Source organism: Corylus avellana, chromosome ca11, assembly GCF_901000735.1.
Source record: "Corylus avellana chromosome ca11, CavTom2PMs-1.0".
NCBI classification, from domain to species: Eukaryota; Viridiplantae; Streptophyta; class Magnoliopsida; order Fagales; family Betulaceae; genus Corylus; species Corylus avellana.
Genome location: NC_081551.1, coordinates 14,188,550 through 14,212,213, shown reverse-complemented (window position 1 = coordinate 14,212,213; position 23,664 = coordinate 14,188,550). Strand labels below are relative to the sequence as shown.

At 36.5% G+C, this 23,664-nt stretch overlaps 2 protein-coding genes and 1 pseudogene across 2 annotated transcripts; 1 reads left to right on the top strand and 2 right to left on the bottom strand.

The window, feature by feature from the left end:
• Positions 1 to 3,628: 3,628 nt before the first annotated feature.
• On the bottom strand, positions 3,629 to 8,747 carry LOC132165115 (BEACH domain-containing protein C2-like). The gene is made up of 2 exons (XM_059575616.1): positions 8,565 to 8,747; positions 3,629 to 4,651 (listed from the first exon to the last, which is right to left on the bottom strand). The coding sequence occupies exons 1-2, from the start codon at positions 8,745 to 8,747 to the stop codon at positions 3,629 to 3,631; spliced, it is 1,206 nt and encodes a 401-aa protein (XP_059431599.1).
• A 2,706-nt stretch (positions 8,748 to 11,453) lies between these two features.
• LOC132165114 (cytochrome P450 76T24-like) lies at positions 11,454 to 15,230 on the bottom strand (annotated as a pseudogene).
• Positions 15,231 to 20,133: 4,903 nt separating this feature from the next.
• On the top strand, positions 20,134 to 23,629 carry LOC132165598 (cytochrome P450 76T24-like). Its single transcript, XM_059576229.1, has 2 exons — positions 20,134 to 21,077; positions 22,921 to 23,629. Exons 1-2 carry the CDS (start codon positions 20,184 to 20,186, stop codon positions 23,527 to 23,529), a joined length of 1,503 nt encoding a protein of 500 aa, XP_059432212.1. The 5' UTR covers positions 20,134 to 20,183; the 3' UTR covers positions 23,530 to 23,629.
• The last annotated feature ends 35 nt before the right edge of the window (positions 23,630 to 23,664 follow it).

The window sequence follows — 23,664 nt, the reverse complement described above, 5'->3', positions numbered from 1 at the left end:
GTTGCTACATCTCGAGAGGTAATTGTTGTTTATGATTTCTTCTCAAATTTGAATTTTATTATCAATGTGGTTAGTTCTTCATGTAAACGTCATCGTGATCTGCAAGATGCTCAAGAAGCAAATATCGCATATTTGATAGCTAATGATGAACTTGAAATTGAAAAAAGGAGCTAACCAAATTGGCACTTTGAAATGAGCTGGTGATTCTCGTTGGGGTTCTCATTTTTATTCTATTTGTAGCCTACTAAGGCTGTTTAATCCTGCTTGTTCAGTACTTGAAAAGATTATAAAGGAAGGATCCACTTACTCTCAACGTGAGGATGCTGATGCTGCTTATGAAATGATTACATCATTGATTGTCTTTGTCAACATTTGCAACAAAAATCTCAAGACATCTTGAATGCTATGCAATTAGTTTCTAATACAAAAGCACTCCTCCAAAAATTGAGAAATGAAGATTGAGATAATTTTCTTGAGAAAGTAGTCTCTTTCTCCAAGAAATTTGAAATAGATATTCCGGATTTGGGTGCTCGTTATGTTAAAGGCCGAGGTCGTCTTCAACGGGATCACATTACGGTGGAACATCATTATCATTTTGATGTATTCAATGCTGCTATAGACTTTCAATTGCAAAAGCTTGATTGTAGATTTGGTGAAAGGGCAATAGAACTCTTGACACTTAGTTCAGCTTTGGATCCAAATGATGCTTATAAATCATTTAATATTGATGATATATGTAGTCTTGCAGAGAAGTACTATTCTCTTAATTTTTCTGAGCAGGAAAAAATTATTTTGAATTTTCAGTTGAAGCACTTTGAAGCTGATATGCTTAATCATCCGAAACTACATAAATTGTCTTCCATTGCGGAATTATGTCGATGATTGATAGAGGTAGGAAAATCAAATACATATTATCTTATTCATAGATTGGTTCGTCTTGTTTTGAATCTTCCGGTGTCTACAGCAACTACCGAACAAGCATTTCCAGTAATGAAAATTGTTAAAACAAGACTTCGTAACAAAATGGAAGATGAGTTTCTTGGAGATAGTTTACTTGTCTAAATTGAAAGGGAAATTGTTAAAAGCTTCAATTCAGATTTGATACTTGATAATTTTATTTCTCCAAGACCGCGTAGAATGCAATTTTAGGTACTTTGTATTTTGTATTTTCCTTTACTTTTGTACTAGTGCCTATATGGTAACTGATATATGAATTTAGCATATATTTATGAAGTCAGATAAATATGCTTTTTGTGATACATATATTGTGTTATAATTTCTTTTTTTGATTGTATTTACCATATTATAATAAAAATATAATATATAAAGAGAACAAAAAAAAATAAAAAATTTATCATTATATTTTATTATTTTATTGACGCCCCTGCTAAAATGAATTCCTGGATCTGCCACTGAGCACGGTGGAGATTGCTTGGCAGGGACACATCAAGAGAGAAGCTTTGTGGTAATAAAGACAATAAGAAAACAAGAATGGGGACAAAGGAGTGGAAAGTGGAAGAAACGAGGAGAGAAAACACTGCACAAGGCAGAGAGGAAAAGGGGAGGAGGGAGAAAGCTGTAATATCCTAAGTGCTAATTAAGCTTTGATAGGGCTAATGGGTTTGCTAAGATCATGAGGGCTCATTGGAAGTGAGAATTTTGACTTTTTTCTCTTAGCCGAACATTCGAAGATGAGTGACTGAACATTCGATATTGACCCTAGTCCCTAACGTTTGACTCGTAACACCCCCAAAACTGGCCTTGACTAGTCTGGCAAGGTTATTGACAATTATCCCAGTTTAACCAATTGGTGGCTAAATGAGAAACCGCCCCTCTAAGCATTTTCAGAATTAATGCATAGGAAGATAAAATAAATCTGAGAGGTCTATTAATCATTACAGGGACAAGTATAATCTTCAATACAAAGACACGAAGCAACTACAATAACTTAAGCAAATTTGATAACGGTGTGAAGATCTTTCTTAAGCAAAGTCTGTAGTGGCAACCGTGCCACTATTTGGTTCTAGGGATAGGTTCAAGAATAATAACCGCGTAAGTCTAACGATATAATAAGTAAACCTTACAATTGGGTATGACATGAGCTAGTTATCATTAAGCAAAAATAAACATGCAATGTTGGTAAACACTTGAAAGATGTGTTGTCTCCGTTAATACACCGTAAAAGTATTGTTTGGTTAATAAAAAGGGTGTTGTACTTCTGGCGACAAATGTCTAGGTGTTTTGATGCAGAAAATTAATGTTTTATAGGTCATAACTAGGGCTGGCAATTTTATCCCTGACACTCGAACCCAAAACGAACACAACACATAAAATTGGGGTTAGTGTTGGGCTTAAAACCGGTTCAGGTCGTAAACGGGTCACCTGTTTATGACACGTTTAGTAAACGTGTCGGGTCGTGTCAACCTGCCGGGTTCGCGGGTTGACACGTTTGACCCATATATATATATATTCACTAAAGTCTAAACCTAAAAGCTCAACCCTTAAAAAACAAACTCGCTTCCCGCAATCCTGCCTCTCTTGCGCCTCTCAGGACCTTCCTCACCCTCACGATCTCACCTCACGGCTCACAGCCTAACGGCATCAGCAGTCAGCCCCTCACCGTCTGACCCTCACTACTCCGATCGCTCTTTCTCTCGGTCTCTCAACTCTCTCTGTCTCTCAACTCTTTGTCTCTCTCTCTCTCATTCCCTCAGCAATCAGCCCATCACCATCTCACCCTCCGTCAGTCGCTTCTTCTCCATCGGTCTCTCAACTCTTTGTCTCTCTCTCTCTCATTCCCTCAGCAATCAGCCCATCACCATCTCACCCTCCGTCAGTCGCTTCTTCTCCATCGGTCTCTCCGTCTCTCTTGGTTCGCGGCACAACGGCGCTATGGCTACCACTACCTCCAAGTAGCTTCTTCTCTCTTATGGGAACTTCTTGATATTGTTTGTGATATTAACGGATTTGTTGGGTTTGTTTGCATTTGGGTAAGAGATTGTGGTATTAACAGATTGTGGGTTTTGGGTTTGTTTGCATTTGTGATATTAACATATTGTGTTTTTACTTTTTTGTTGTTGTTTGTGAAAGCATAAGCTCCATTGTGTTTGCTTTTTTGGAACACATAAAAAATGATATGTGGGCTGCTAGTTGAAACTGCATTGAAGAACACGAGTTGGGGATTTCCTGTAATTTGTGTCTGCCATGTAATATCCTATAATTTGTGTCTTCTGATTTTTGGTGCTTGCTTATGTTGTTGAACGTTGGTAAAGTTTCAAGCTTGAGAATGATCTTGTCCTGCATGTACAAAAAATAGTTCCCTAGTTGCTTTAAACATGTAAAACATGTGTTATAGGGTGAAAAATTAAACATTTTGATGAGGTTAGGGTATAAAAATTAGTATTTTTAGAGGAGTTTTAAAAAAATTTGGGTTCTTCATATCCCCCGAGTACAAATATTGTCTCATATAGATCCACGTTGCAAATGCATAACCATTAGTAAATGGCCAACGACTCTCACCAGGCCCAAGCAAACCAGAGCTTTCACCATCAAACTCAAATGTACGTGCTGGTCCCTTTGACTCCTTTCCACGCATTGCTTTCTCCAAGGCAAGCATTAAGCGAGTAGCCTATACAGTGGTAAGCGTTCTTGTAACGACTTGAAACCATCTATGCAAATCAACAACACTGAGTGAATGCCCAGCTAAGTATTGGATGCAGTAGCATAAAGGAGTTCCATCCCATCTCATTTGCTCTGTCGAACCAACTTCCTGAACAAAAATCTTCTCTGCCGAGTTTAAAAGAGCTCCTAACAAACCAGCCAATGAGCACATTGCTCTATTTCTCGTGCAAGCTCGTAATATAGCAAGCAATCCCCTAACCATACGTGTCCTAGGTGACAAGATAACCTCAGTATCACCTACCCATGGAAGCCAAGGAATAAACTCGCCCGCCACTATGGCAGCCCGGGAGTTTAGCATAACACTAGGAGGATTGTTATCCTCATCCTCTTCAAAACTTTCAACACCACCCATTGTCGCAAGAAGTGAATCAACTACCAGGAATGCAACGCTGTCCATTTCATCCCCACTTCCAAAATTATCCTCACCACTCACAATATTCTTTAGTTTGTCCAAACTTTCAGGCTTCCCCATAATTGCAGAATCCACTAAATGCAACAACTCTGGAGACACATTCGGCATAACAGCTTTTGGCCTAGGCTTTGGTGGTGAACCAATGGGAGAATATGCAGCAGAATCAAGACTGGTCGACAAGGAGGATTGCTTGATGGTATGACCTAATTGTCTCTCTTGCCCAGGGCCTGATAGAGGGTGATCATGCTTCATCTCAGCAACTGCAGGAGAATCAATTTCTGCCCCAAATGTGCCAGATAATTGAGAAGCATCTTCAAACTGATCGGATGAGTGTCTTACATGATCTGAATTTGGAGAGTACTTTGAATCCAGATTACCACCTTGAGATTCACCAGCCAACTTTTCTTGATCTTTCAAAGATACCTGCTCAAACTGTTCTTCATCCACAACTGTAGTCACATAATCAACTCCTAGAAAAACTACATTTTTATCTTCAATCTCTGCACCAATTCCATTGGTAGTATCGCTATTTTCATGGTAAGAAGATCCTACACTATCCTGCACACCACTGGTTACTTCATGACTATCTGGATCCTTCAATTCTCAGAAACTTCCATGACTTTTTTTGTTTCTTCTTCTTCTTCTTCCATATTAATATTGCTTCATAAATCTAACAAATACTCATTCACACTATATACATGTCAAGCTACCTACAAAGATTAAAAAAAAATCAGAGTCATAACCAATTTAAACTAAGGAATTAAACACGTAATTCACTTATTTAATAGAAGGTAGAGTGATGTTTCAGCTAGAAACTTTGCATGTACACCAAATGAAGTTTTCAAGAATTGAAAATTAACTAACTGATCCAACGAACTACGGGGGAAAACCCTAAAAGAAACCCCACGCGGATTTAGTGGGAAATGGAATGCAAGAAAAAGGAAACAGATACTATCTCTGGCCTGGTTAAGGAGAGCCCTCCATTTTTTAAAGCCCAAAAGCATACCATTCGTTATTCGTAGAGTTACTTTTATTATTCTGTAAAAACAACTCTTTACCTCTTAACATATCAACTTATTGCAAATCGGATCCGACTTTTGTGCGGTAGTACCACACAGATGCTATTGCCCAAACAGTACTGTTTTAGGCAGTAAAAAAGTAGGAATAAAAAACAAATAATAAAAAATTTATTAAAATTTAAAAATTATAAAAAATAATAATAATTAAAAAACTAAAAATATTTAAAAATTAAAACTAAAACAAAAAAATAAATAAAATTGGGCTGGAGCGGTAGGCCACCCATTTTGGCCAAGGGGTGGCCGTCCACCAAAAAAAAAAATTGAGGGTTTGGTTTTTGGGTGGTGGCCGGACCACCCAGAAACCAATGTTCAGAAACATCCCACCACCTAAACCATTTGGTTCCATCAATCAAAGGCTGTTCTCTTTCGAAGACAAAAACACAAACACCCAGGTGAGAAAATTGTCACCACCTACTGGTTGAGGAAAACATTGAGGGAAGTAGAAGTGAAATCATACCCCAACAATTGAATAGATTAATTTGAAGAAAACCCATAAAATGAAACTGCCCAAAGCGCTAAAATCCGAAAGATTGGAATCCAATTTCACATCTAAAGCTACCCAGAACTATAAAACAGCATTCTTGAACTTTTTGCAAATACAGATGCCACAAGAGAGAGGGAGAGAGAGAGAGAGAGGGAAAAGGTGGAGATGCTCAGATGCATTAGATTGAGTCAAGGGATAGAAAAAGACAGAGACATATATACAAAGAGCGGAGCAGCCGGTTTTGGATTGGTAGGTTTTGTTTGGGTTGACAGAAAACTGCCTATGGCTTTGCTTCTTCCTGCTTTGTATTGGGAAATCCACAGCAATGGGGTGGCTCGGCCACACCCATAGCCCTTGCCCAAAACCAAATCCTCAAACTTTATTTTGTTCTTTTGGCCTTTTTGGGTGGCCGGCCACCCCCACCCCATTTTTGTTTTTTTTTTGTTTTTTTTTTTGTTTTTGGTTTTAATTTTTTAATATTTTTAGTTTTTTAATTATTATTATTATTTTTTAAATAATTTTTAAGCTTTAATGAATTTTTTATTATTTATTATTTATTCCTACTTTTTAATTGCTCAAAACGGTATCCTTTTTCCCGAAACAGTACCATTTTAGGCAACATCTGTGTGGTAGTTTTTCACTACTGCACAGAAGTCGGATTCGCTTTCTAAAAGGTTGTTGGACATCAAAGTTGGGTATTAGTGCCCAAATCTTCCTCTTTTCTGTGCTTTCATTGGATTAGTATTCCTTATAATTTTTATCCATGTGCCAGAGTGAATAGCAAAATTATAACTCTGAAAAAAAAAAAATTATCATATTAGCTTTTATAAAACTTTTACCTAATTTATTGAAAATGTTCTAAGAATGCAAACTTTGAAAGGTAGATTTTTTTTTTTTTTTTTTTTAAAAAAAGTGAAATTTCATTCATTAATAATAAATCAAAGATTACAACTATCAGCAATAACAACGTCATGAAGAAATTCAGGGTACTTATTCACCAAATTTTTTCTCCAAATGTTTGGATCGCCGCCTTTGCCAAACTATGCGGCCTCATATTTGTTTCTCTTCTAGTATGCTCCACACTCCAAGTTTGATAATTGTGCAAAACAATCTTAGAATTCTCTATCAACGTACCATATATATACCACAATTGATTTTCACCTCGAAAAGCATAAACTACCTTTAGAGCATCACTTTCCAGAATACTCTTTGTTATACTAAGATCTCTACTGAATAACACCGCCTTCCAAGTTGCATAAGCCTCCGACATATGATTAGTAATATACCAGACAGACGTGCACATTGATGCCCAAACCTTCCCCACATTGCATCCCTAACAATTAGGCCCGCACCCATCAATTTTATGGGTTTGTCGATTGTTGTATCCCAACTTATTTTTGTACACACCATTAATTTGGAGGGGCCTTCCACTTAGGGATACCACTATCTTGTCTTCTTTCCTCCTTATGTTTCCCTCTTTCCGCTGCACTATAGGCCTCTGTCACTTCTTTCGCACATTTAACAAGTTGAGCTAGGTGCATAGGATCTCCCCCATAGACAACATCATTTCTACGTACAATTGTAGCTAATAATTAATCTCTACATTTTCAGAAAAATTCCAAATCTAACCAAACACCTGAAAAAAATCATCACCACCTCTAACGCATTTTTAAATTTTTCAAGGGCATTCTCCCCACACACCACATGGAGAAGGACAACACCACAATATATGACATGTGTTTTCAACCTCCACCCTGCTCATAGGACAAACTCACGATTAGACCTTTACAATTCCAGCCCATTTGTATGACAGCTAAGCTTTAGTCCACTTTCTTGCCATACAGCTAAACTTTGTAAGGCCTTGCTGCAGTATCGGAAAAATGATTTTGGATGCTGCAAATGAATTAATGGGGTGTCTGAAGAATGGCTATTAAAAGCCGAGAGGAAAGCTGGGGGCTGTTACACCAAGGTCTGGCCTGCTCTTCCTTTGCTTTTGGAATGTTTGCTATCTCACTTTTCCGTTTACTTGTGCCAACTAATTGAAGAATCATGCTATATAATTGCTGGATGTTTTAATTTATATGCTTTCACCTGATGAATTGTAATGCTTTTTCATAAATTTCACATTCACATATACGGTTTGATTGGCCTAAGGAGTTTTTTACCATTTGTTGCAGCCTTATCCTTAGTTGAAAAGTTCTAAAAGATAGAATCTGTTGAATTTTTTTACAACCGCTGTGAAATTTTTTGACATTCATTTATTATTCCCAGGAATCTTTCAGTAGAACTTTCTTGCTATGCTTGTAGCTCTACACTCACATACTGTTCCACAGTTTATGAATTTCATTTTTTCTTTTCTTTGTAGGAAATTCGTCCCTGGACGCACATGATGGAGTTACCACAGCTCCATGGGTTTGGCCCGGCTGCCAATCGCTTATTGGAGGCATACAAGATGCTTTTTGAAGGTATATTTCTTTGTAGATTATTGGCATGTTTTATCTTTGATCTTATGCTTTTCCTTTTTACATGGTTGTGATTGTGAGCATCTCTCTATTAGGTTCCTTTTAGTTTTTATATTAGACTGACACATAAGCCCAGTTAAGATACTGATAGCAATTTTTTACTACCAACATAAGATGCTGTATATTAATTGTATGAATATTTGTATTATTTCAAAATTTGCAAGGCATCTGATTGAGAAAAAGTGATAATTATGTTTTTCATATAGTCATGGATACAAGTGCAAATTTTTGTCACAAAATTACATCTTAGATCCAAATTCTTTGAGATGCAGGTCTAATTACAACACATTCATAGATATGCAGCCTTGTGCTTTTTATGTCATGGACTGTTTTAAAGAGTTGTTTGTCCTTCTGAAGAAACTGATACGACCACTAATCTGGATGACCTTTCTGCATTGATCGTAGTTCCTAGGGAACTTGAGGAATCTTCGAGATTCCCATGCAGCTCTTGCTGTTGGATCGTGTGAAACTGTTGCCGGCGAGCCTTCTTCCGTCACGAGAATAATCTCCGAGTGTAAGTCGGCATTGACATTCTTAAACCGTGACCTCAGGATTCTCTCAGCTTCCATTGCTCGCGAGCCGGGTGAGGAGGTGAAATTACGATGAACAACAAGAGGCACGTTGAACAAAGCAATCTGCCATGCGGGATTAATGCCGTGAAAGATGGAGAAAATATACTAACACGCCCCATGTTTGCTGTTGGACAGCCGTATATATCTTTGAAATCAGGAAGTCTCACTGCTGTGAATCTTTTTGAACTTTGGTTGTCTCACAACTCTCTCTCTTTGACAAAGGCTTGTCATGATATGTAGCTTTAGCTTTAGGTCCAATAACGATTAGATGAAGGTGATATATTAATGAATTTTTATTTGAATAGTTTTGTTTTGAATATATTATTCAGCCAGCCCCAGCCATAACCAGCAGGTAGAGGGGTGGTGTGCTGTGTGGGCGCCAAAACACGGTTCCATTGTTTTTTCTTCAGTTTCTTGAGAAATACAAAAATGTAGCCGTTTACATTTGTAATTTGTTTGGGCTTTAGAGGAGTGTTATACATTTCAATTTTTTTTTCTCAAAAGTTAAATGATGTGTCACCATCTTGTGAGATTTATTATTTTGGAAAGTATGTCACCAATTTATGGGATGAAGACACATCATTTGAGAACCAACTTTTGAAAAGAAAATTTGGGATGTGTAGCATTTTTTTATAAAATATTATAATATCACCCAATGGCCGGTTGAGGGTGGGGTCGACTGAGTTGGGGTGGCCGGGCACCCCCTAGGTGGAAAATGGGGCGGCCGAACCACCTCATGTTTTAAAAAAAATTATTTTATTAGTTTATTTTATATTAATTTTTAAAATTTACATAATATTTTATTATTTTATACTGAGTGGGACATGTGGCGAATTTGTGGCTGTTCGATGAAAATGAATGGCCAGAATTCCAAAAAAAATCCACTGGCAATTCTCCACTATTGCAGTGGATCTCAATCCTCTTGAGTGAGATATTAGTTAGAATGATATTAGCTAGGTTCATTCTGTAAACCATCTTAACATTTAGAGCATTTATATATATTATATATACAATGATACATTTTAAGAAGAAATAATAGTGTAACATGTAGAAAAAAACATTTATTAAATAAAGCATGATAAAATAAGCAGTAATAATTTAATGCATTTAGAGGAGGTAGAGAATACTATTGATACAATAATTGACGGAGTAGAGCTAACAACTATCCACACCTGCTATCTTTTATTATCTACAGACTACATGTTGCTATGTTTCTATTAAAGTTAGGAATTCCCAATGGAAGGCCTAAGTAGTCAAAGGGAATGGGACTACTGAATTGGGGCTTACATTTTCCACTGGCCCAATAATGAGTCGGCCCAATATTCAAATAGCCTAAACTTGATTTTATGGCCACTTAGGGACCTTGCACCTAACTTGAGGCACATGGCATCAAAGAGATAACAAATCCACCATAATTATGAAAATACTTTCTAACGTCCCTGGCATGCAATCAAACCAATACCACATCTATATAAAGGTTGGCTAAAGGCAAGGATCCTGTATGCTTGCATAGTTGCATGATCATCAATCTCTTTCATTTTCTGTTTTATACCTCTACTGACTTAACTATAGGAGGTGGTGTTGTCGCCCACTCTCCCCTACACGGCACACCACTCAGATGTTTGCTTATTTTGTAGGGATCTCAGATCGAAGATTGAACGTGCATAATCGCAGGTTAATTTTTGGCATTAACAACTAACAAATATAAAGACTATCCGTGGAAGGCGTCCGTCAAGAAAATCTATCTAAGTCTAGGAGGGAAGAAGCCTTTTTCTTTTTTAGTAGTAAAGGTTACTTTGAAGAAGAAGGATACATGCTTTAGGGGTTTTATCTCATTAGTATTCTTCAAGCATTGGTGTTCACTTAATAGTTGTCAATTGTAACCCTTATACTGTGCTTGTTTCAACATAAAATATTTTTTGAATGTTTGGCACAAACCAAAAAATAATAGTTAAACAAAAAATATTTTATATTTGACCAAAAAAGCTTTCTTAGTTTCGAAAATGGTCTATTTTTTTAAAAAAAAAAATTGTAAACCGTTTTTCGAGTTTAAATTTATCCTTCACAAACCACTGGACCACCACTGGGACTCTGTTGAACCCCGACAAACCACAGTCAAACCCCACCAAACCATAGCCAAACTTGCTGGAATTCAAATTGTTAGGTTAGTTTTTAATTATTTTATATTATTATTTTTATGTTGTGAATAAATGCCTATTTTTATAGGTAATTAATATGATTGAAAGCAAATATAAAAAATATTTATGATTTTTCGTACACGCCTGGAAGTATGTTTTTAGCGAAAAACATTTTTCGCAAATAAGTTGATAGTCTATAAATATTAATGTAACAAAGCTTATTATAATAATGAATGAAGTATTTTATTGAAGCTCTAACTTGATGTCCTTCAATTCACCCACGTTCTCAACAATTTGAAACGTATGATTTCTAATAAGGAGGACTAGAGTCCTTCTAAAATTCTTTCAAATGTGATTTTAAAAGTTACATCATATATATTTGTGAGAATTCTTAGAAAACTTTAGTTTCTTTGTATTATTAGTACTCGGTCCCCAAAGCAGCAAATAAAACAATCATAAACAAATACACAATACGATATAGCACTTCCAAGCACGTCACAACCCTGGGTTAACCTAGCTAGGGGGCTAAGCTACGGTTTGAAGGTACGTAGAGGCCACATGATGCATCTACACATGCACATGCAGTACATCCGTACTAGGCTTAAAGACAAAAGAAATCAAAGTTACACTAATTTGATGGGAATAGCTCGGAGGGGCTCGGCTCCATGTAAGGAAAGCCCAAACATCTCTCTCATGTTGATATTTTCTGGTTTCATCCCATCAGCAAGCTTCCAATTTTGAAGTGGTGGACAAGAGAGGCCAACATCAAATGCACCATCCGGTTTGCCAAAGGCAATCCAGGGCACATCCTTCTTCTAGCACCAAAGGGAATAAGCTCGAAATCTCTACCTTTGAAGTCAATAACGTCCTTCTCTAAAAACCTTTCAGGTGAAAAAAGAGTTGGGTTTGGCCATATGCTTGAATCTCGTCCCATTGCCCACACATTTACTAGTATTTGTGCATTCTTGGGGATGGTGAAGCCACACATCTCTACGTCAGCCTCAGCTTTGTGGGGAACTACGAAAGGCGCTGTTGGGTGCAACCTAATGTTTTCTTTCACTATTGCCTGCAGGTAAGGTAGCTTTGAGATGTCCGATTCTTGAACAACCCCGTCCTTGCCAAGCACTTCTTCAAGCTCTTTCCGGGCTTTTGCCATTTTTTTGGGTTGTAGAGTAACTCTGCCATCGCCCATTCTACCGTGATTGCTGTTGTGTCGATCCCCGCAGCAAATAAATCCTAAAATAAAATTTAATTGAAAAACAATTATAATGAGAAAGACAACTATATATATATATATGGTTTTGAAGCAAAAATCAAGAAAGGTAGTAGTTAAATCACCACAAGCAAATGTTTAATATCGTCGTAGCTCAATTCTGAATTATCTTCTTCAACGTGATTGAGGAGGGAATTAAGTACATCGCTGCTTGCCATACAACCCCTTGACGATGCCCTTAATTGTACTCGTTTAGTGATTATAGCATCCAGAATCCCAAACAATTTTGTAGAATAAACCAACATCCTTCGGCATGCACCTTGTGGGTCAAGTAGACTAAGTGCTGGGAAGTAGTCTGCAATATTTGGCGTTCCAGCTTCTTCCATCATGCGCAGTATAAGACTCTGGAACTCTTGGGATGCATTTGAACAAAAATCTGCCAAATCAGCGGAGAAAAATGTGTTTGAGATGGAGTTAAGGACGGTTGTGAAGGCTGCTCGACCAATATCCAAAGCCTGACCATTGCCGCAATTTTCTTCAACGAAATCTACTAGTTCTTGCACCTTTTTTCTTCGAATTGCTTGGGTGGAATCAAGCCTTTTTGGAACAAATATTTGCGTGGTAGAAACTTTTCTGAGGTTTCTCCTATAAGCCGATGCGGGCTGCTACGCAATTGAAAATTTGTGGTGGTCGAGTGCTCGAGTGGAGTCCGTGACAGTTCGGCCGGAGAAGACGTGGTCGTGTTTTTGCAATGCTTCTTTGGCAAGATCTGGAGAGGAAATGACTATGGTTGTCCTGCTTCCAAGCTTAAGAGTCATGAGGGATCCATAAGTTTTTGAGAGTTTGGCAGCAGCTTCATGAGGCAGCTTGTGTTAGAAGACAAAATCTAATAAGATCAAGCATATCCAAACAATGCAACAATCTCATGATTTCCTCCTCCATGTTTTATGGGATTGTATACTAATGGTAAGAATATTATGATAGAATTATTTATTATTCTAGTAATATTTACTTCCTTATTGATTCTAGGGTTTCTTTAGCTTACTAGGTTTACCTTTCCTTAGTCTACTAGGTTACTTATTTATCACTCATAACCTCTCTATAAATAGAGACCTCTGTAATACTCTTTAATTAATTAGTCTCAATACAATGTAGTCTATTACATACTTCCACTCTCTTTCTTCTCTCTCTCTTCTCTCTCTTTATATTATATTTAATATATTTATATATTTTATCATGGTATCAAAGACATAGGCTAACGCCATTGTACGATCTAATGGTCCTGTGAATTTCTTTTTCCTTCAATTTATTTTTTGTTTCTTGAAAAAAAAAAAAAAAAATTTGCACGGTTGCGTCCCACTCATCCGCTGCCCCTTCACTAACACCGGGTGAACGCCTCCAGCCACCGTCTTCCATTCCCGCTCACAGCCCAGCGGTTCCCACACTATGTCTGGCCTTCCATGGCTCCATCCAGCTCGTCGCCGCCAAGCCAGTTGAAGTCCAGCCTGTCGCCGCCCAGCCGTCACACCTTCCTCAGCACTGAACATGGCCTTGTAGAACTGCACAGTGTCGTTCGCCTTTGGAGTCTCCACCAACACGCAGCTGTCCAGCCGCCACTGTTACTACCGGATCCGGCATCCTAGCCCCGTTTCCTATTCGCCCCATCCAGTCACTGCCGCCATCCAAGCCTGTGAAGCCCCTGCTCCCTTCCGCCGCACAACAGCCTTTCAGCGCCGCCTGCCACCATTCTAGCCGTGCCGTTGATCTTCCAACCTTCATTCCGTCGATCTTGGCTTAGAGAGAAAAGAAGAAAAATGCCCTGTTGTGAGATAAGAATTTGAACAAGATGAAGTGTCTTTGGTTCCAGAGCAACCGGCTTACGCTAGTGTTTGATCCAAAGGGTCCTGTGGAGTTTTTTGCCACGCCGATCTTCCTCTCACAGCCCAATCGCCACCGCCTAGCCCAGCAACCACTATCCTCTCCGACTCATCTCTATCAACACCGAACAGCTTTGTCGCACCTTCATCAGATGTTCCCGGACTACCTTGTGCCGGCGTCCTTTCCTCCATCAAGAGAGTTTATTGCCACAAAAAAAAAAAAAAAAAAAAAACCATCTTTTTTGACCTTGAGGTAATATCTAAAACCCAAGGTTCACTTCAATCCATAGTTTGTCATTTTCAATATGGCCCATTGTTGGCCCAATGTCTTGGCCTTATGGTAATGCCTAAAATCCAGGCCTTTTTCATGTCTCTAGCCTAGGTAACAACCAAAACCCGGGCTCATTCAAGCCATGTTGGCTCTTCTCTTCTTGGTCACTACTCATCCTAGTTTCAGGTTTTTGGTAGTTTGCAGTGAAAATCTGACATCCATTAGTGGTTCTGCGGCGTGATTTGACCGGCCCTTGGTATTTGCTGTGTGATCCGACCGTCCCTCGGTAATTTGTAGCAAGATCCGTCTGCCCAATGATGTTTTACGGCGAGACCCGACAGCCCCTTGATTTTTTACGGCGAGATCCATCCGCCCCTGGTGGTTTATGGCAAGATTCAATTGACAAACTACCAATTACTTTTTGTTTATTAAACTGAAGGAAGTTACTGCCATCAGTTTGCACGAGAGTGTTAGAAGACAAAATCTAATCAGATCAAGCATATCCAGACAATGCAACAATTCCATGATTTCCTCCTCCATGTTTCATGGGATTGTATATTAATGTTAAGAATATTATGTTATGGTTATTTATTATTCTAAGGATATTTACTTCCTTATTGATTCTAGGGTTTTCTTAGCCTACTAGGTTTACCTTTCCTTTAGTCTATTAGGTTACTTGCTTATCACTCATAATCTCTTTATAAATAGAGACATCTGTAATACTCTTTAATTAATTAGTGTCAATACAATGTAGTCTATTACATACTTCCGCTCTCTTTCTTCTCTCTTTATATTATATTTAATATATTTATATATTTTATTAACTTGCCCAGCTGCAAGATGTTTCCAATGATCGGAAAAGGCCTGGGCCCCGGGGGGGAGTCCGGGTGAGCCAGAGTTCCGGCGTCGTAGACCAGAGATGAGCAGATGAATGAATCCCCACACAGAGGAAACTGCCAGAATAAATGGTAGGTACTCCATTCACTCAATTTTGCCTTCAGATATAAGATAATAATGGGATATGATCAGATCACTAATCTATAAAGGCAATTTGGTCAGAGAAACATGACAAAAAATCATTTTAAAAGATGATTTTTTACGTTATTTGCAGCACATGATTGAGTAAAGCAGAAAAAACATGCACACATGACCAAGTCAGCAATGTACAATGCATCTCAATTATTGTACAAGATAAGAGAAATTGCTTTTTGATTTATTGCAAAGTTTACTAAATGACAATGGAAGTAAATGAAGCTAACTCTATATACACAAAAGTATAAAGAATGACAAATAAAATAGAAATACCGATTCAATCTAGTCACCTCTACTTAATGAGACGTAGACTACAACCAATGAAGCAATTATTGGAGACTACGTCATGAATGATCAAAATCCTCAATGTTATTGCAAAAGTCCACGATTTAATAAATAAATTATTATAAAACTTATTATGCGATGAGCTTTTGATACCAAAACGTGTTCTGTAAACTTCGTAATTGTATAATTGAGAATGTCATGAGTTTTACAAAATGGATAAGGGTTGCCTATGTTATTATACCAAGAAGGGAATTTTTTTTTCTTTCTTATTTTTACCATTATTATTTTATATATCTCGAGTATTTTAATAATTTATGTTCAATTTTAATGAGAGTATATGTGTTGTTATTAAACCACGAAACATAAATAGATGTTCCGCTCTACTTTTTTTAAAAAAAAATTCTCAATAATAACTACTTATTTTTTTAATAAAATAGTCATTGTTTTACGTACCAAATACGCCACAGCACAGTGAAAAATATAGGTAGGGGCTATATTTTTTAATAAAATAGTCGTTTTACATACCAAATACGCCACAGCACAGTGAAAGATATAGGTAGGGGCTATTTTTTTTAATAAAATAGTCGTTTTACATACCAAATACGCCACAGCACAGTGAAAGATATAGGTAGGGGCTATTTTTTTTAATAAAATAGTCGTTTAACGTACTAAATACGCCACAACACAGTGGAAGATATAGGTAGGGGTGGGCAGGCTACCTTAACCCTACAAAAAAAAATTTGAAAAAAAATAAAAATTCTAACAAGTAGTTTTTACAGTTTTCTTGCCCTTGTCCCTGCTCATTTTCTTCCTTTGTTCCACTTCTTCTCTCTGTGCTTACAGTAGTTTCTCCATCTCGCTCATGATTTCTCTTTTTTTTTCTTCTCACTTCTCCCCCACTCCAGTGTTTCTTTTCCCTCTCTCTCTCTCAAACTTTCTTTTCTCTCACACACTAGTCGATCTCTCCCTCTCTTTTCTCAATACCATATTGTCCTTTTTTTTTTTTTTTTTGGGTCAACTCACCTTGTGGTGGCATTTCAGCCACTTAATATGGCATGAAATATATGGCAATATTTCAGGAGGTTTGATACGGACACAACACAAATTTAACTCATGGCCAACTTCTCTCCTACGTGTAAAATTTTTTTTTTCCATTGTTTTATTTTATTTTTTTTAAGATGAATGATAGGGACCCAACTTTTTTGCCCAACAAAAATCCAACTTTTGCTTTATTTATTTTTAAAAAATAAAATAAAATAAAAAATGGAAAAAATGTTTAAAGCAACCCTATCTATTTTTTATCTTTCTTTTATTTGGTATTTTTTTAAAAATGAAAAATGGTATTTTTTTCATAATAATGTCATTTTTTTTTAAGAAAATGTCATTATTATGAAGAAAAATACTATTTTTCATTTTTAAAAAAATACTAAATAAAAGAAAGGCCAAAAATAGATAGGGTTGCTTCAGACATTTTTTCCATTTTTCATTTTGGTTTTTTTTTAAAAAAAAATAAAAAGTAAAAGTTGGACTTTTGTTGGGCAAAAAAGTTGGGACTTTAGCATTTCTCTTTTTAAAAATTTTTTTTTTTAAAAAAAAAAAGGCAAAAGTTGAACTTTTGTTGGGCAAAAAAGTTGGGTCTTTATCATTCATCTTTTCCTTTATGTAAGTTTAAAGAAAAATGCTAAAGGCCCAACTTTTTTGCCCAACATAAGTCCAACTTTTACCCTTTTTTTTTAATTTAAAAAAAATAAAATAAAACAATGAAAAAAAAAACGTCTGAAGCAACCCTATCTATTTTTTGTCTTTCTTTTATTTGGTATTTTAAAAAAAATGAAAAATGATATTTTTCTTCATAATAATGTCATTTTTTTTTTTAAAGAAAATGTCATTATTATGAAGAAAAATATCATTTTTCATTTTTAAAAAAATACCAAACAAAAGAAAGACAAAAAATAGATAGAGTTGCTTCAGACATTTTTTCTATTTTTTATTTTATTTTTTTAAAATAAAAAAAGAGGCAAAAGTTGGACTTATGTTGGGCAAAAAAGTTGGGTTTGTATCATGCCTCAAGTTTAAATGTAGGGGAACTCATTTGTATATGATGGATGACACTTGTCATTCTCTCATTGTTCACCATTTCCACCTTACCACCTTCTATCTTGGTCATCTAACCATCACTTCCCTCATTCAACCAACTTCATTTTTCAATACAACCTTAAACCTTCCCATGAGACATTATTATCATTTCTTATCCAAATTTGTTGTTTTTCCTTAGTCACATGAAAAGTCACATTTATCTTGTTAGTTATGTGTGAGAATACTCTAGAACTCTTTCCTAACCCTTGTATATATACCTACTATGTGTGAGAATTAGGGGTGTAAACGAGCCGAGCTTGAGCGAGCTTCCCTTGTTCAGGCTTGGCTCGTTTAAATTTTACTCGAGCTCAAGGGCGAGCCAAAAAAATCGAGCTCGAGCTATTAATAAGTTGAGCCAAGCCAGCTCGTGAGCTGGCTCTTATATTTAATGTTTTTGTTTAAAAAAAAAAAAAATTAACTTCAAGTACTCTTAAACGGCTTAAGAAGTTAGTTTGCATATGAGTATTTGCTTAACCTGGCCAGTCGAGTATGGAACCTGAGTTAATACGGCAAGGCATTTGGTTTCAAAGAGAGAGGATATGCATCCTTTTATAGATAAAGCAAACTTTGAGATTAATGTTTTCTTAACAATGTGGGACAAGTTAACAAGTTGCATTCAGACTGCATTAGGACAACGCTCTCTACAAAAAACTATTTTTTCAACGTCTCTCTCTCAATCCCCCTCACCAGTCACAGCGCATCTTCCACCTGAACTCTCATTTCCCACTCTCTCACTCTCGCTCATCAAACAGGTAGTGATAGTGTTTGGGTTTGTATGATTTTTCAATAGTTTATGCCTTTTGCAATCTCTCTCAACAGTTTCTACTTGATTCTTCTTCCTTTCGTTTGGGTCTGTTCTAATTGAATCGAGGTCTTTTTAATGATTGCTCTCTCTCTCTCTCTTTGATCACGAAGGGTTTAGAATTTTTCATTCTCTAATGCTTAAATATAAATGAAATTTTAAGATTTTAATAATTATGAGATTTATAATTAATTATGTATTACTTAGTTTTTTATATATATATATATATATATACACACACACGAGCTTGTACGAGCTTGCTCACGAGCCTAATTGAGTCGAGCCGAGCTTGCTTCGTTTAATATTCGAGCTAGAATTTGTGTTCATGAAGTGCTTCATTTAATATTTGAGTCGAGCACGAGCCGAGCTTATACGAGCCGAGCCCAAGCTTACTCGCGAGACGCTTCGCTCATTTAACAGCCCTAGTGAGAATACTCTAGAACCCTTCCCTAACCCTTGCCCAACAAAGTTGGGTAAAAAAGTTGGGTTTATATCATGCATCAAGTTTAAATGTGGGGGAACTCATTTGTATATGATGGATGACACTTGTCATTCTCTCATTGTTCAGCATTTCCACCTTACCACCTTCTATCTTAGTCATCTAACCACCACTTCCCTCATTCAACCCACTTCCCTCATTCAATACAACCTTAAACCTTCCCATGAGGCATTATTATCATTTCTTATCCAAATTTGTTGTTTTTCCCTAGTCACATGAAAAGTCACATTTATCTTGTTAGTTATGTGTGAAAATACTCTAGAACCCTTCCCTAACCCTTGTATATATACCTACTAGGCATGTTTCCAAGCCTCTCATTCCATCATGTCTTACCAAAACCTTCTCCTATCTTGTGCAAATGTGGTCAAACCTAAGTTTTTTCTATTGTTGTAATACTTCAAAAATAAGAAGTATGTTTCCCATTTAGTTTTGATTTTTCTTCTAGCTTTAAGCTGGGTCTCATAATTCTCATTCATAAAAAGTTTTATTATTCTTGGCTAAAGTTGATCAGATTAGATTAATTGGTTCCATTATTATTTTTGGTTGGAGATGTATGGGAAAATTTCCCAAATCCTGCCGACATATGCATGCAGGGTACAATCATTACATTTTGGAATCTGACACTCGGAAAGACTTTCCAGCCAACCTGCCAATAATGCCTTTCGCGAGATCGACATCACTTTTTTTATAAAATATTTATATTCATTTTCTAACGGACAAACATTCCACAAACCGAAGCCAAATTATCGTCATTTCATATCCAGTATATATGAAAAATTCAATTTACCTTATTGAAGTTTTAGGAATTTTTTAATTTGAACCTCAATATTTAAAATGTGGCAATGTATCCCCTAATATTTCTAAAAATTTTAATTTAAACCTTCCGTTACAATTTTCGTTAAATTGGACATAAATTTTTTTTAAAAAAAGCCCGAAGGTAATTATGTAATTTTAGAGATTTTCGTCCAATTTAATGAAAATTATTAACGAAAGGTTTAAATTGAAAATTTTTAAAACATTGAAAGAATATTGCCACTTTTTAAATTTTGAAAGTCAAATTGAAAAACTCATGAAACTCATGAGATAAAGTTGATTTTTCCAATATATATATGACATCTCACTTTTGATCATGGCAAACAACTCCCAATATTGCTTTCTTATGCAAAGCCAAATCCAGTGAATGGAGTACCTAGCGTTTGTTCTGGCACTTTCCTTTTTGTGGGCAATCATTCATATCACCTCCGGTCTAGCACGCCGGAACTCTGGTTCACCCAAACTCCCACCAGGCCCCAAGCCTTTTCCGATCATCGGAAACATCTTTCAGCTGGGCAACCAACCTCATCAAGCTGCTGCCAAGCTCTCAAAAACTTATGGACCCCTCATGACTCTCAAGCTCGGGAGCAGGACAACCATAGTAATTTCCTCTCCAGACTTAGCCAAAGAAGCACTTCAAAAACACGACCAGGTCTTCTCCAGCCGAACCATCCAGGACACTGCCCGAGCATTCAACCACCATAAATATTCAATGGCATGGCTGCCCGCATCGGCTCAGTGGAGAAGCCTCAGAAAAGTTTCTGCCCAGCAAATATTCTTTCCACAACAGCTCGATTCCACCGAAGCCATTCGATGTAAAAAGGTGCAACAACTAGTAGACCACGTTAAGGAAAATTGTAATAGTGGTGAAGCGGTAAATATTGGTCGAGCAGCCTTCACAACGGTCCTTAATGCCATATCCAACACATTTTTCTCCACTGACTTAGCAGAGTATTGTTCAAATGCATCCCAAGAGTTCTTGGATCTCGTAGTGGGAGCCATGGAAGAAGCAGGAAGGCCGAATATTGTAGACTATTTCCCTGCACTTCGTTTAGTTGACCCACAAGGTGCACGCCGAAGGATGAATATTTATTTCAGAAAGTTTTTTGTTTTTCTTGATGGTATAATCGATAAACGATTACAATCAAGAGCATCTTCCCTGGGTTCTAAGGCAACCAGCGATGTACTTGACTCTCTCCTCAATCTCGTTGAAGAAGATGATGCAGAATTGAGCTGCGATCATATGAAACATTTGCTTCAGGTGAATTTTCCTTTTCGGTCATATTTTGATCGTTATAAGTTATAAACTTTATAAGGATGAAGACTTTCAATAATTTATAGAGTATTTTATGGAAAAAAATTAAATTCTTGTACTTTTAGTTCATTACAATCTTAATATTTTATTATATATAGTCCACCCATATTTTAATAATAATAAATGTTGATGTGAGAAAATCATAATTATTTGGGGAAATTATCCTTTTCCCATGAACTATCACACGATGACTATTTCCTACCATCAACTACCAACTTTACATTACGACCCCATCAAACTATCATTTCGTTACAAAAATCACAATTCCGTCAGTTAAGGCCATTAAGTCGGACGGTCGACTGTACTGTTCACAACACTGTTTACGGTTGACTGTCAGACTTAAAGACTTTGACTGACGAAATGAAGGTTTTTGTAATGAAATGATAGTTTGATGGGATCATAATGTAAAGTTGGTAGTTGATGGGAGTATATGGTAGTTGAGTGGCAGTTCATCGGGGGAACGGATAATTTCCCTTAATTATTTTTATTTAGAAAATACAAAGTGATACAAGATTCCTGAAAATATAATAACTAGCCACCTATGACAAAATAAATCTTTGATTAAATGTCTTAGAAATTTTAGACAATCTTCATTCATAAATTTATTTTGGCATGGGTGGTGGCTAGTTATATTTTCAGGAAAATTTTATCAATTTATATTAATTTGGATAGCCTGACCATTTTTTCTTTTGTCATCGACAGTTTGGAAATTAGGTGGGTCAAATATTAAGGTTTAAGCTTTTAAGGTAAATAGTAACTTAATAAGGAAAACTTCACAAAAAACCTTTGAACTACCACGCGATTTGAAAAAATCTATCAAACTTCAAAACCTTTAAATTTCACATCCGAACTTTCAATTTGATGCAATTTACCTCGTCAGTTTTTTTATGTTAAAAGTGATGAGATGACCTTTATAGCCTTGAAACTTTTATAAAATGCCAATTTTACCCTTCATTTCAAATTGATTTTTTTAAACGAAAATTGGATGATATAATTAGGCCCTTTTAGTGATTTTCGTTAGGGTTTAATGGCAAAAATTGATGAACGGGTCAATTGCATCAAATTGAAAGTTCAGTGGTGAAATTAAGAACTATTGAAATTTATGGAATCTTCTCAAAATGTGTGGTAGTTCAAAAGTTCTGAGTGAAGTTATCCCTAAATATTTTATAAGTTAAATCTAGCTTATAACAAAAACAAATTAAATAGTAAAAAAAAAAGTAATTAAATAATTAAATCAATATCTCATTCAACTTTTGAGATAAGGGGTTTGTTTGTTAAAGCCTTTTTTCCTTGAATACTGTAGTTGATGTAAATTAATGTGAAAAAAATAATAATGTTTGGTATAAAAAAAATTTATTTTGTAGTGATTTTTTTATTTGAATAGTAAAAAAAATTGAATGATGTAATATAAAAAGTGAAAAAAGTTCTAATGTTTTGATGTTGATTGTTTTTCGAAAAATGGTGCATGAAAACTTACCGGGAATAAAAATTTTGCCCAACAATGCCTAGTGCTTTCTCAATCATAAATCGATAATTATCATCACAATTTGGAGGACCAGCAGAATTTTGTCCAAAGAAAAAGGTCAATAATACATGAGAAAATTATTCATTACTACTGTTAATTGTATTACTCCTTCCGTGTGAGCCCTATCCTTTTGCAGCAAAATTATTGATTACTTCTGCTTTCTTTGAAGGGAAGTTTTTTTTTTTTTTTTTTTTTGCTTTTGCTTTTGCTTTGAGGTGAAGTTTTCTTAAGTAGTTAGCTCTCACACAACTTTGTACGTGTCAGGATTTATTTTTTGCAGGGATCGACACAACATCAAGCACAGTGGAATGGGCGATGACAGAGTTACTCCACAGCCCTGAAAAAATGGTAAAAGCCCGAAAAGAGCTTGAAGAAGTGCTTGGCAAGGACAGACTTGTTCAAGAATCGGACATCTTAAAGTTGCCTTATCTACAGGCAATAGTGAAAGAAACCTTTAGGTTGCACCCGCCAGCACCCTTCCTGGTTCCCCACAAGGCTGAGGCTGATGTAGAGATGTGTGGCTTTACCGTGCCCATCAATGCACAAATACTAGTAAACGTATGGGCAATGGGACGGGATTCAAGCGTATGGAAAAACCCAAATTTGTTTCTGCCAGAGAGGTTTTTAGACAAGGAAATTGACTTCAAAGGGAGAGATTTTGAGCTCATTCCCTTTGGAGCTGGAAGAAGGATTTGCCCTGGATTGCCTATGGCCAACCGGATGGTGCACTTGATGCTGGCCTCTCTTGTCCACGGCTTTAACTGGAAGCTGGCAGATGGGATGAAGCCAAAAGATATTGACATGAAAGAGATGTTTGGCATTACCTTGCATAAGGCTGAGCCCCTCCTGGCTATTCCCATCAAATCTGTGTAATTTTATAATGTTAGACAAATAATAGTCAATGGACGTGTGTGTGTAAATGTAATGTAAGGATTTTGAATATGCATAATAGATATATAGTTACCGTACCTCATTTGTAGTTGTTATCTTCTTCCTGCTTCCAAAACC

Excerpts from the sequence above, each read along its gene's own strand:
- LOC132165598 (XM_059576229.1), top strand. The coding sequence starts at position 20,184 with ATGGAGTACCTAGCGTTTGTTCTGGCACTTTCCTTTTTGTGGGCAATC. Across the intron at positions 21,078-22,920 it reads ATATGAAACATTTGCTTCAG|GATTTATTTTTTGCAGGGAT; the intron begins GTGAATTTTCCT and ends TGTACGTGTCAG.
- LOC132165115 (XM_059575616.1), bottom strand. The coding sequence starts at position 8,747 with ATGGAAGCTGAGAGAATCCTGAGGTCACGGTTTAAGAATGTCAATGCC. Across the intron at positions 4,652-8,564 it reads ACTACGATCAATGCAGAAAG|GATAGTGTAGGATCTTCTTA; the intron begins GTCATCCAGATT and ends AGTGGTGTGCAG.